This window comes from Ochotona princeps, chromosome 22, assembly GCF_030435755.1.
Source record: "Ochotona princeps isolate mOchPri1 chromosome 22, mOchPri1.hap1, whole genome shotgun sequence".
Classification (NCBI taxonomy): Eukaryota; Metazoa; Chordata; class Mammalia; order Lagomorpha; family Ochotonidae; genus Ochotona; species Ochotona princeps.
The window spans coordinates 15,461,889-15,473,880 of record NC_080853.1 but is presented as its reverse complement, the minus strand read 5'-3'; the positions used below and the strand labels follow the sequence as shown (position 1 = coordinate 15,473,880).

At 58.2% G+C, this 11,992-nt stretch overlaps 1 protein-coding gene across 1 annotated transcript in view; it reads left to right on the top strand.

Moving 5' to 3' along the window:
- The window catches only part of VSTM2L (V-set and transmembrane domain containing 2 like), a 30,459-nt gene continuing 18,467 nt past the window's right edge, over nt 1–11,992 (top strand). The window contains exon 1 of the mRNA XM_058679559.1: nt 1–474. Coding sequence (XP_058535542.1) covers nt 18–474 — 457 coding nt within the window. The 5' untranslated portion in view covers nt 1–17. The remainder of the gene's footprint in view (nt 475–11,992) is intronic.

The window sequence follows — 11,992 nt, the reverse complement described above, 5'->3', positions numbered from 1 at the left end:
CCTGGGCAAAAACTTTGATGATAAATCAAGCGGCGGATCCCTCCGCCGCCGCTGCTCCGGGCGGGCGGGTGCGGCGGCACGAGCGGCGTGGCCTTCCGCCGAGAGGAAGAGTCCCGCAGTCGGCGGCGCAACCGGCGGGGTGTGCGCTCGCTGCCCGCTGCCCGCTGCCCGCTGCCCGCAGCCGGGGCCGGGCCGGATCAGGCCGAGGACCGGCCAGCGCAGCCGCGCCGGGGCCGCGCACCAGGGCCAGGCGGCGCCGGAGGCCCGGCAGCCAGGCCGCCCCCGGGGCGCGGGCGCTGCGGTGTGCCAAGCCCCCATGTGAGGCGGCGGCTCCCCCGGCCCGAGCGCTCACCATGGGGGCCCCGCTCGCCGGGGCGCTGGGCGCCCTTCACTACCTGGCACTTTTCCTGCAACTCGGAGGCGCCACGCGGGCCGCCGGCCGCGCGCCCTGGGACAACCACGTCTCCGGCCACGGTGAGTTCGGTCGCCGCCCCCATGGACTTGCCTACCCCGCCCTACCCCACCTGCCGCCGCGCCGCTCCAACTTGGCCACCCCGGGGCTCCAGCTCTGGCCTTAGCGGGGCGACTCGGGACTCCCCTGTTGGGGCTGGGGACCCGCCTCCAGCACCCCAGCCAAGCCAGTGGAGGAGGGGGTGCCCCGGAAAAGCGTCGTGAGAAGCCCCCAGTCCATGTTCTCTCTCTCTCTCTCTCTCTCTCTCTCTCTCTCTCTCTCTCTCTCTCTCTCTCTCTCTCTCACCCATCCACACACTGCCTCGGCTGCAGCCCCCAACATAGCCACAATTCGCTGCTGCTTTATCAGCCTCACAACTCCTACCGTCGCCCCCACACACGCCTCAGGTCTCCCTCCTCATTCGGCAGTACTCACGCTTGTGCCCACTGCACACACGCGTGAGGCAGAGCCATAGATTTACACAGTCACTTGTGAACACACTTTGCCCACCCCTCTCTGCCCATCTGTGGGTTTAACCCCACAGCTGCCCTCACCTCCTCCCTCCCTCCTTTCCTCACCCTGCCCCTGAGGAGGCCACTGGCAAGAACCTTCTTGGAGACAGTGGCCTGGGGCTGTAGCTTCCCCTGCTGGGGAGAGAGTCTCCAGGGGCGCCACTCCAAGGCCCTGGGATATTGGGGTGCTGTTTCCAGCTGCAGGTGGGGCTTGTGGGAACCTGTGCCACCTCTCTGTAGCATCTCTCCCTCCCACCTCCCCCCGCCTAGGCCCTAACCCCTGTCCCAAAGGCTGAAACGATGCTGTGAGCCAGCACCCATTCCCAGCTCAGGGCTGCCTGCCTGTCAGTTGCGCCTTACCCCAAAGCAGCCTAACTTGGCAACAGAGTTGTGATGGGCTCTGCAAACCCTAAGGCCCCCTGTTCCAGCTGGGCCCTCCCTGCCTGGGGTTCCCAGCTTGTCAGTGTGATTGGGACACCAGTGCTGGGTGCCAAGGCTACAGGGATCCTGAATGTTTGATGCCAACAGAATGAGTGAGAAGTGTGTGACAGATGATCAGGGAGGTTTGCTGGGGCGTGATGAGTGGGTGGCACTGGCCCAAGGGAGAACGAGGCTTCCAGTGCCATCCTTGGGTCTCTGTTTGGGGATACCCTCTGCCTCACTGGTTTGGGAACTGTCCTGTACCTCCATGTCCCTTACCTCATCTCTCCCGCGACACGCTGGGCGTGTTGAGGAGTGATGGGGGAGAGGTTCCTTTGATCCTCAACTGAGCTGGGGAAACTGAGGCACCCAGAGATGAAGGGAGTTGCCCAAGGTCACACAGGGAGTGAGTGGCTGCGCCAGGACAGGCCCCGGGATCTGTGGGCAAAGACAATGCTTTTCTCAAGATATTTCTCTCTTGTCAGTGTCCCTCCCATGCAAAGGAAACCAGGAATTCCTCCTCCTGCTCCTCTTCTGCCATGCTACCCGTGCTCAGCTGCCTGGCACACTTGGAAATCGCACTAGGAGGCTTCTTCAGGGAAGGACTTCCCCTGAGCTGGCATCGTCCCTGAGAGATGCAAGACCTGGGGCTCGGCACCCTGCAGTCACCTGTCCCTGGGGCAGCAGACCTTGGGAGACTTGGGTGCACCCTGTCGCTCCCCAGGAAGCAGGGACTGCTTTCTTTGTGATAGTGCCTGCCTGCCCCCTGGTGCCAGGTCCATGGAGGGGGCACGGCTCCACCTCACCAGCTGTGCCTTCCCCATGGGCACACTGGAGAGGCATGACCACCAAGGCCCAGGGGAGGGGCTGATGGAACAGAGTCCTGACTTATCATCCAAACGCCCTGTGTGACCCAGAGCAAAGATGAATCCATAATCTCTGGACTCCCCTCTGTCCCTTAAGAAAGGAGAAGGCTGGACTGCCCTGCCAGCTTCAAGCTGCCTTTGCCTGACATTGCTGGGTTCAGAGTCACCAAGGCAGGGCTGCCGGGAGGGCCCCCTGCCTCTGCCCCTGTGCCGGGCCAAGTGCCCGCCACCACAGGAAGGGTTTGGAGCCACTCACTTAATCACAAAGAGAAACTGTTATTAATGATAGTGAGACGCGGCGAATAAGTGGGTCATGTCTAATAAGCCATTTGTGTTCAGGAGGAGAATACCAATTTGATAAAAGCTGTGTGTGCTGAAAATCTCCGAAATTGCTGTTTAGCAGATTGGAGCCTGATCGTTTCATTATTCCTGGGCTCCGCGCATCCTCAGCTGATTCAGAAAATGTGGCCTGGTTGGGAAGGTGTCTCTGTGTCTGGGCGTGTGTGGGGTGGGGGTGTGGCATGCAGGAAACAGGAGCTCCTGGGGAAGGGGCCTGCAGATGACCCCAGCCGCTTGCTGGCTGCTCACCGCCACTGCTCCAGCTCCATCTCAGCCCAGCCACGCCACTGCCGCCGTCACCAGTGTAGTCTTCTCTGTCTGCCCGCCCCTGGGGGGCTGGTCATAGGGAAAGCCCACTCAGATGGGTTGTTCAGGAAGGATGTGGGTCTCACATCCTCCTGCTTGGAGGCGGACTTTTTCAAGGTGTGAGGATTGAATGGGCAGTGAGTGGTGTTTGGTGTCCCAGGAGGCTCCAGGAACTGGGCGGCGCGCTGGTGGTAGGGTCTGCACACGGTAGGCGCTACATACAGTCAGTGGGTTAGCTTACTGTGAGGAGCGCGGCAGAGGTGGGAGTGGAAGGGAAGGGAACTGACATTTATGAAATGCCTGCTGTTTACCTATGCCCCAGCCCGGGCTCAGTTCCTCGGGCTTGCACCACTCATGGTGTGGGGCTGTGTGAGGAAAGTACGGAGTATATAGGGGGCTGGCGCCCTTAGCATGGTGATGTGGCTGGCTGTTCAGGTGAGCCTGGAGACAGGTTCGCCCAGTGACCTGACCCTGCCTCTCTCCCTTCCTTCTGTCCAGGGGACCCACAAAGCCCTGGGCTTCCCGCCAAGGGGGCACCAGCAGCTTATAAAGTGACAGCATCTTGTTGGGGTCACAGGCAAGTTAGGAGCAGATTGCTGGACCCGACTCCTTATCCAGTGCTCTGTCCAGGTCTGGGCCAGAAGACAAGGTCTTTTGTGAGGAGCTTTGGTGTAGCTCCCCCAACCCTGGAATTTGTAACAACGCAGCCCTCAGGGTCCCCCAGACCTACTGATGCGGGGTGGGGATTCCTGATGGGACTTAGAGTATGTCTTTTAGTAAGCAGCTCATTACAGGAGTGGTGAGGGCAGGCCATCATCTTAGGGCCAGGGGCTGCCTTGTTTTACTTTGCCCTGGATGGCGAGGTCCAGATTGGGGCAGGTGTATTGGAGCTCCAAAAAACCTCCTGCTGCAGCGCGCACGCACACACACACACACACACACACACAGGTGCACACACACCAGGCCAACACCTTCAATTATTAATACACCCCAATGCAGACAAAGACCCTGGCTTGGCCAGGAGCTTCCGTCCATTGAGTGATTCACTATCCGAAGATTCTGCCTGGGGTGTGTGGCCAGGAGCGAGCAGTGGGGTGCTGGGAGGAGGGGCACTGGGACACTTGGCAAGCAGTCTCTGCACTGAAAAATGACTCCGATGGCCCTGTGTTCTTCACGGAACTGTTAGTATCTTGCCATCAATAAGCCGCTGGTTTGGTGCCTGGAAGACGGGGAAAATTGAGTCCCGTCTGCCTGAGGTTGTGATGGTGAAATGCCTTGGGTTTGGTCTCAGTCTGGCACAATACTCAGTCCATTCTGCCTAAAAAACACTCTGCCTGGGACTGAGGGAAGGTTCCTGCTCCTGTGGGGACCTGGCCTGCCCTTGTCCACCTGCTAGCTTCCCCAAGTGTTTCTCACCAGTTGGTTTTGACATTGTGCCCATCAGTGGCAGTTCCCATGGAGTCATCCCCAGGCAAGGGGAACCACAGGCCGCCAGCTGGATATAGGCTGCTGGATTTTGGGCTGCTTGCCACTGTGACGGGTAGGGTGACAAATTTTCCCTGGGGCAAAGGAGGAAGCTAGGTGTGGGAGACAGGTGAGTGTCTCTCCTGTCCTACCCAGCACCAGGACAGGAGGCAGAGCCTGGGGGATGACCCGGCACTGGAGTCCTCACTGCTAGACTGCCTAGGGCACGGGGGATTCACCTCAAGCTGCCCTGGAGGCTGCTGCTTGGCTTGTGGGAGCACATGGTCTAACTTGGCGCAGGCAGAAGAGCCAGTCTGTGGACAGATGTGTACTGGGTGTCATGGAAGGACCTCAAATGGTCTCACTTGATTCTTACAGGAACCTCAGAAAGGGGGCCTTTCCCAGGCTAACCCTAACCCTAACCTGGTAATAAACAAAGAAAAGGAGACCTGGGGAAGGAGGCTCCATGGCTGACCCCCAGCTACACACTTGCCAGGAGCTGGAGCCTACGTTCAAACCCAAGAATCTTGGCTCCAGGGCTGTGTTTCTGATTCTCTGATCCCAGGAAGGAGGGGGAGGTACGGGGTCACACAGGAAGGGAGGCTGGTCCTCAAGACCTGGTCTCATGGCACAAAGCGTGATGAGCCCATACTCTGTGCCCAGAATGATGCGCAGCAGTGGGTGTGGCCTGCAGGGCAGAGTCCTGCACAGTGAGAAGGCACTGGGCAGCCAGATAAGGGCAGGAGGCAGAAGGAAGAATGGCAAAATGGCCTGAGACAGGCCCCGGGCAGGTGCTTCGTCATGGCTGGTCCTCTAGGGATGCGTCCACTATTGACAGGGTCATGGGGAAAGCTTCAGAACCTGTGCACAGGGGTCAGATTTTCTAGCATCCATGACCCTGCACAGTGCCCAGCCTGAGCAGTGGCACGGAGTGCAGAAATGGGTGGCCAGGAGGACCAGGCAGGGGTCAAATGCCTAAACTTTTGTTTATTCCAAGTTAATATATTTTAAGTATCAAATCTTTTCACTGCAAATCATTTCTGATAAACACACACAGGACTGGAGTCCCTTCTTGTTCCTTGTTATCACAGCAAGGAGGTCCAGGCATGGACAAGACTGACATCACCTTGCCATGGATGTCCCTGGGGCCCAGCACCTTGGGGTGCACATGAGACTGTGTAGCCGTGAGGGTAATGGGGTTCAAGGGCCATACCCACCTTTCCCAACCCCAGAAAGTCTCTTCCAGCAGAAAAAAAGAAGCAACATGTCCCTGCACCAGTTGGTGACCCTGGGAACCCAGAGTGACTTCCCTGATAGGCACTATTGTGGGGAGCCTGAGTAGGATGGCCAAGTACCCGAGAGGGCTGAGCTCTTCCAGGCTCTCCCCCCTTCCCTCCTTTAGCAAGAGCGGCTCCTCCGTGGGAGCAGAGCTTGGGCAGAAGCCAACAAACCTCTTCTGTGCTAACAGTATGCACTTGCTGTATGCACTGGGTGAATAGAAGCAACACATCAGTGCTATGTCTTTGCAGCCAGGATTGCTTATGACTTGACTGGGGTCAGGGAGGTTGTGATAAGAAACCACTAAGAATGTGCCCCTGTGGGTGGTGCGGAGGCATGCTCAATGAGTGGAAATGCCTGGCTCTGGGGGCGTGCTGGCCACTGGAGCCCCCTTTCCTCCTTCCGCAGGCTCCCTTCTGGGAGCTGCCAGCCAAGTAGGGGCAGCTGCCATGTGTTGGGAACTCCAACATTGATTTCTTCATGAATTGAACAAATAGCCACTGAGCACCTGCCAGGTGCCGGCCTGTTAGAGCCCCTGGAGACACATCCGGAAGAAGGCGTTCTCAGAGCAGGTCAGGGAGACAGACAACTCAGCCCTTTAGGAACACGTGGGAGTAAATCAGGCAGGGGTGATGTCCAAACCAAGGCACTGGGCCCCAGGCATGGGGGGGTACCCAGTTGTGAGTGCTGCCTCACAGTGATGGTGTGTGAGCTGTGCCCCACAGTTAGTAGCTGGGGGAGGTGATGGAGAATATGCCCACTTGATGTCCCAAAGGGGTGAAGACTGGTGGAGCAGGCAGTGAAGGCAGAACACCGCAGGCAGGCAATATAGCCTGGTTGCGCAGCTGCAGAGAGAAGCACAGGGGCCGGGGGGGCGGAGTATCTGTCCAACTCCCAGGATGTCAGCCCCGCGCAGAGGACGTGGCAGGGACGGAGGCCTCCTCTGTCCCCTGTGCTGTGCTGTGACCTCAGCTCAGAGTTCAAGGGGGAAGGGTGTTGCCCCTCTTCCCTCCTCCTCTCCCTTTCTTGCTGGGTGGCTTATTGGATTCCTGGTTCCCTCTGACCCCGTTTCCAGTTTCCACCTGAGCACTGAGCACTTTGCCTGAGCTCAGAGCTGCCCCAGGTCTTCCTGCACTCCCAAGCCCCGCCTCTTGTCCTATTACCAAGCAGGTGAGGCAGGGGCCAAGGGAAATCATGCATTCCAGCCAACACATGTGGGTCTGGGGAGCTTTGTCTCTGGCACTTCCCTTTTCTCATTTCCTCCCCACCCTCCCTGTGGGAAGAGCACACCCATTCTGCAGGTGGAGACACCGAGTTCGGGGGCGGAGATATGACATGATTTGCCGGAGGATGCCCAGATGTCAGAGGGTGAGGCGGGACTTGAGCCCAGCTGTGAGTCCCCAGAGCCTGAGTTGTTGCCCCTGCCTGCTGCCCTGGGCCCCTGCAGGGGCTGCTGCCTTGCTTGGGGTTGGCATGCTGTCTTGCTTGAGTTCTTGTGGAGGTTGTGATGCCTAGAAAACATGGCCTTGAGTTTGATCTGCTGGGCCTACACCCAGCACCATCGGGGTAGGGGATGTGATGATGAGATGGGACACCGGGCACATGCGTGAGATCTCTGCCTAGGTTTTCTATGGAAGGAGCGGTTCCTGCCTGTACTGGGAGCAAGGCTGGTGCCCTGTGCCCTGTGGCCTTAGCCTCAGTGCCAGCCTCCCCAGTCCCTCCCTGCTGGTACCCTTGGGAAGTATGGAAGCATCTGAAAGGTGAGATCGAAGTGGGAGCCGGGAGAGGGACCTGACCCAGCGCTCTTAGCTCAGGCCCACAGTGCCCATCTGTGGCCAGTGCTCTGCGCAGACCCCTGCCCTTGGATCTTTGTCTGCATCTACCGCTCCATATCTTTCTCTTGCTTTTTTTTTTCTCTCAGCCTTTCTCTTCATCTTTCTTTGTCCCTCTCTGTGGCTGAGGCATCCATCTTCCTGTCTGTTGGCTCCCCTCCTCAACCTCCTCATGTCCCTGCTTACACCTGATGAGGTCCCAGGACCACGCATGCATGTTCTGTGCTTCGTGGCAGAGAGCAGGCCCTCAGTAAATACCAGCCACGTGAGTGAGCGGCCACAAGGGCAGTGGGAGGGGACACGAACTCGCAGGGACTGGTGGCTGCACGCGTAAACAATAGACCCATCCTTTGCAAAGCTGCTCTTGGCTTTGCCCACAGGAACCCAGGGTCTGTGAGAGTCCTGAGCCTCTCTCTGATCTCCACCGGTGAGGGAACTGAGGCTGGGAGGAGTCTGTGCTGACCCTTGGACATGGGCAAGTCCCACTGAGCTGAGCACAGATCCCGGCTTCCTACCCCTCGCCTTAGAGCTTGGAGAATCAGGAATATGGCTCCATGCTCCTCTTCCCCCTGATGAGTGTCTCCAGGGTCAGGGCAGAGAAGGGAGACCCAAAAAGGGTCCCAGCTTGCAGGGCGCAGACAGGCCAGCCAGCTGAAGTGGTTACTGTGGCCTGGTACAATCAGGAAAGTCATCCTAGGGGAGGGAGACTTCTCCTGGGTCTGTGTGCAGAATATGCCAGAGCTTGCAAGGGGGACTTCAGAACCCAGCAGGGAGTCACGCCTGACTGCCTGGGGCTGGCAGGGCTCCCCTTGGGAGAGAGCACATGTGGGTGTTGAAAAAAGCTGGCTGTAGCCGGAGCTGACGGGAACAGAACAGGATGATGCGATGGCAGGATGGTGGGGCTCAGACTTGATCCCCAGGACAAGGGTCTCCCTGAAAGTTTTCTGAGCAGAGTGTGTGGTGTGTTCATGCTGGTGCTGCATGGTGCAGCTGTGGGAGTGGGAAGCGGCTGCTCCAGCAGGAACTGGAAGGCCGAAGGGACTGCCGCTGCAGGGGAGGGGCTGCCTCTGGGAGGGGGTTGTGGGGTTTCAGCCTGGCTGAGTTTGTGAACTCACAAGGTGCCAGGGTGGCTGAGGCATCCAAGGATGTTGGCAACACAGAGTTGAAAGGGGCTGGGAGTTAGATGTGTGTGTGCATGCATACAGGTGCCGGTATGACTGCACATGGTGCATGTATTCTGCACCCTTTCTAGCCCTGAAACTCCAAGCTCCTCCCTCCACCTGGCCTACTCCCTGCCCCCTCACGCTCCCTCTCCTCTTGGGTCACAGCCTTATCAGGTGCCTCAGCAGGTACTCAGTCATCCCTCCACCAGGCTGGTCTTCAGGGCTGGAAACTGAGGCTTGGAGAGGTGGGGGGCAGGGGCTGGGGCCTCACACCTAGTTCAGAGCAAAGTTGGTCGTCACTCCCCAGGGCCGGCACTTGAAGGGTGTCTCCTGAACTCTGAGATGGGGGTGGGGGGCGGGTCTCGCCTGAATCCCCAGTTCTCTGAATCCCGCTTGCTTCCCAGCGGGGCGGGCAGCTGGCGGAGGCAGGGGCAGGCTGCGAGCAGACGGCAGGGTGTCTGCTTTGCTTTGTGAGGTTTAAAAAAAATCATTTCCGGCCTCGGAGGCAGCAGCAATTACGGCCGACTCGCTGGGGAGCTGTTTGCCGCCTGTCATCGGCCCGGGAAAGGGTCCCTAATGGAGGCCGGGCGGCCAGAGCGCGTGGTCCTCGAAATCACACTCAAAACAAAGCTGCACTGATGGCCTCGTGGCGGGGGGGGAGGAGCAGGCCGGCTGCCGGCCCCCCGGGAGTGGCAGGATGGGGATGGCCCGGGGCTGTCTGGACCCCAGAGAGGTAGCAAGCCCCATCCCTGTTCTGGATGTCTTCTGGCTCAGTGCCTTTTGAGCACCATTGCCTCCCAAGCAGAGGGTACGAGAGGTCCTGGGTGGGGCAGCACCTCTTCAGCTAGGGCACTCTGGTTCTAGGGTTGCTCCTATGCTTGAAGGGCTTCAAGGCTGGTCATACCTGCAGAGAAGAGGGTTGGGAGCCATGCAGAAGGAGGAGTAGGAGCAAGATGTCACAGGGAGGTGTAGAGAGAGCAGCTAGATTCCATCATCACAGTCAGGTTGCAGATGCGGGTACTGTGATCCTGCAGGAGCCCCACACGACCCATTTTGCAGACGAAAAGACCAAGGCTCTTCTCATATGCTCCCCATGAAGGGCACAAGGATTTCCATGTAGGTCACTGGAGCCATTTGTGCTGCAAGGCCAGGTATCCCCCTCAGCGGGCAGGGGCAGGTGCTAGAGCTAAGCCAGGCGCTGGCAGGACTAGTCAGCTGGCCTGTGCTGGGAGCTGGCAGCCTCTGCAGGGGAGCACGGGGATATCTGCCTACAACCTCCTGCCCCCTCTCTGCTGCCCTCTGAGGCTCCAGGCCCTCTTGGCTCCCCCCGGAGTGCCTCCCCCGCCCCCATTTCTCCTCCTCTTCTGTGGATCTGGATGGCTCTTCTTGGGCCTCTGGGGTTGCTGCCCCCACCCCCTGCCAACTGCACCCCGGTATGGCAGCATGAATGGGCCCTGCCTGGTCAGACACTCAGCTCTTGGCACCCCACTTAGGCTGTTACAGCCTTAGCAGCCCTGAATGCAAAGGTCTGCCCACCAGCTCTGGAGCGTGTGCAGGGATGGGCAGAGCTGGTGCCCAGACATCATTGTGCCTGCATTCCCTGGTTGGTCTCCAGCTTGCCACGCCAGCCCCTGCCCTGTCCCCACTCCCTGTAGGCTTCCATGCTTGACTTTCTCCCTCCCACCCCTACACTAGAAGTGGGGGAAGAGGAGTTAGGAATTCCACTGGGAAAACCGTTCAACTCTCACATCCTGCAAGCACCAAGATCCTGTGGGCCTCCTTAGATCTCCCCAAATCTGTGATTCCGCCGTTGTCTCCCTCAGCACACACCAGTGGCCTTGGAGGTGCTCTCCTGCTCCCAGCCCCCACTCCCCACAAGGGACCTGCATTGTCTCCTGGGGCCTCCATAGGGAGAGGAGGCCAGTGGCTGCTTCCCAGGTGGTTTGTGGGTATTAGCAGGACATTTTATTGTGTTTAAGAAGCACCTGTGTGGTGCCCTAGTTGCTAAAGTCCTTGCCTTGCATGTGCCAGGATCCCATATAGGCACTTGTTCTAATTCCAGCAGCCCTGCTTCCCATCCAGCTCCCTGCTTATGGCCTGGGAAAGCAGTAGAGGATAATCCAAAGCCTTGGGATCCTGCACCCACGTGGGATACCTGAAAAGAAGCTCCTGGCTCCTGGCTTTGGATCGGCTCAGTTCTGGCCATCATGGCCACTTGGGGAGTCAATCAACATATGGAAGACCTTCCTCTCATCTCTCCTCCTCTCTGTATATCTGACTTCCCAACAAAAGAAGCACCTGCTATAGCTACCGCTCCTGTCATGGAGGTGCTTCTTTTGTTGGAAAGTCAGATACACAGAGAGGAGGAGAGACAGAGAGATATCGCACAGGTGTCCCACGTGGGTGTAGGGGACCAAGGGCGTGGGGGCATCTTTCACTGCTTTCCCAGATGTATTACAGGGAGCTGGGTCAGAAGGACAGGAACAGCCAGGACTCAAACTGACATCCATGTGGAATGCCTGTACTGTAGCCATTCCTGTAGTGTTATAGATACGAACACACTAACCCCTGTAACAAACCTTGCTATCATTGTCACCATTTTTCAGTAGAGGAGGCTGGGCACAGCATTAGCAGTCGCTGACCATTTATAACCAGCACCCAAACGTTAATGATTTTACCTTTTTTACTGGGTGGAGTGCCCTTTCTCCCAACTGGCCAGGGCTGGGCATATACCCCACCTGGGTGAGTCTCTGCTTGTTGGGTCAGATGCTGAACCATGAAGCGCAGGAATTTGGTGTAGTGGTTAAGATGCCATTTGGACGTTCACATCCAGTAATGGAAGGCCTGGGTTCAAGTCCTGGCTCCCCTCCTGAGTCCAGCTCCCTGATAATGCGCACCTGGGAGGTAGCAGGCAATGGGTCAAGAACCTGGACCCCAGCCAGCCACACAAAAGACCTGTTTGGAGCTTGTGGCTCCTGACTTTGACCTGGGCCAGCCTTGGGTATTGTGAGCACTTGGTGGGATGAATCCATGGTTAGCTGGTGTGCACTGCTTCTCTCTCTGCCAAATAAAGAAATACAGTACAGCAATGCGTGGCTCCCCCAAGTGGCCACTGTGGAGCAATGTCCTGCGCACTGCAACAGGCTTTGCACCTGCCATGGTTGCTTTAGGTCCCCCAGAGAAGTGCAGCTCAGAGAAGTGAAGTCGCTCACACAAAGCCACACAGCAATTCAGGAGAAAGCTGCAACTTGTATTGTCACCTCCCCCTCCCCCAGCCTCTTGCCTTCCTCTGGCTCTCCCCCCCATCTACCCCACCCCACTTCAGCTGCACATCCACACTTCCTGTACCCAGCGCAGGCTC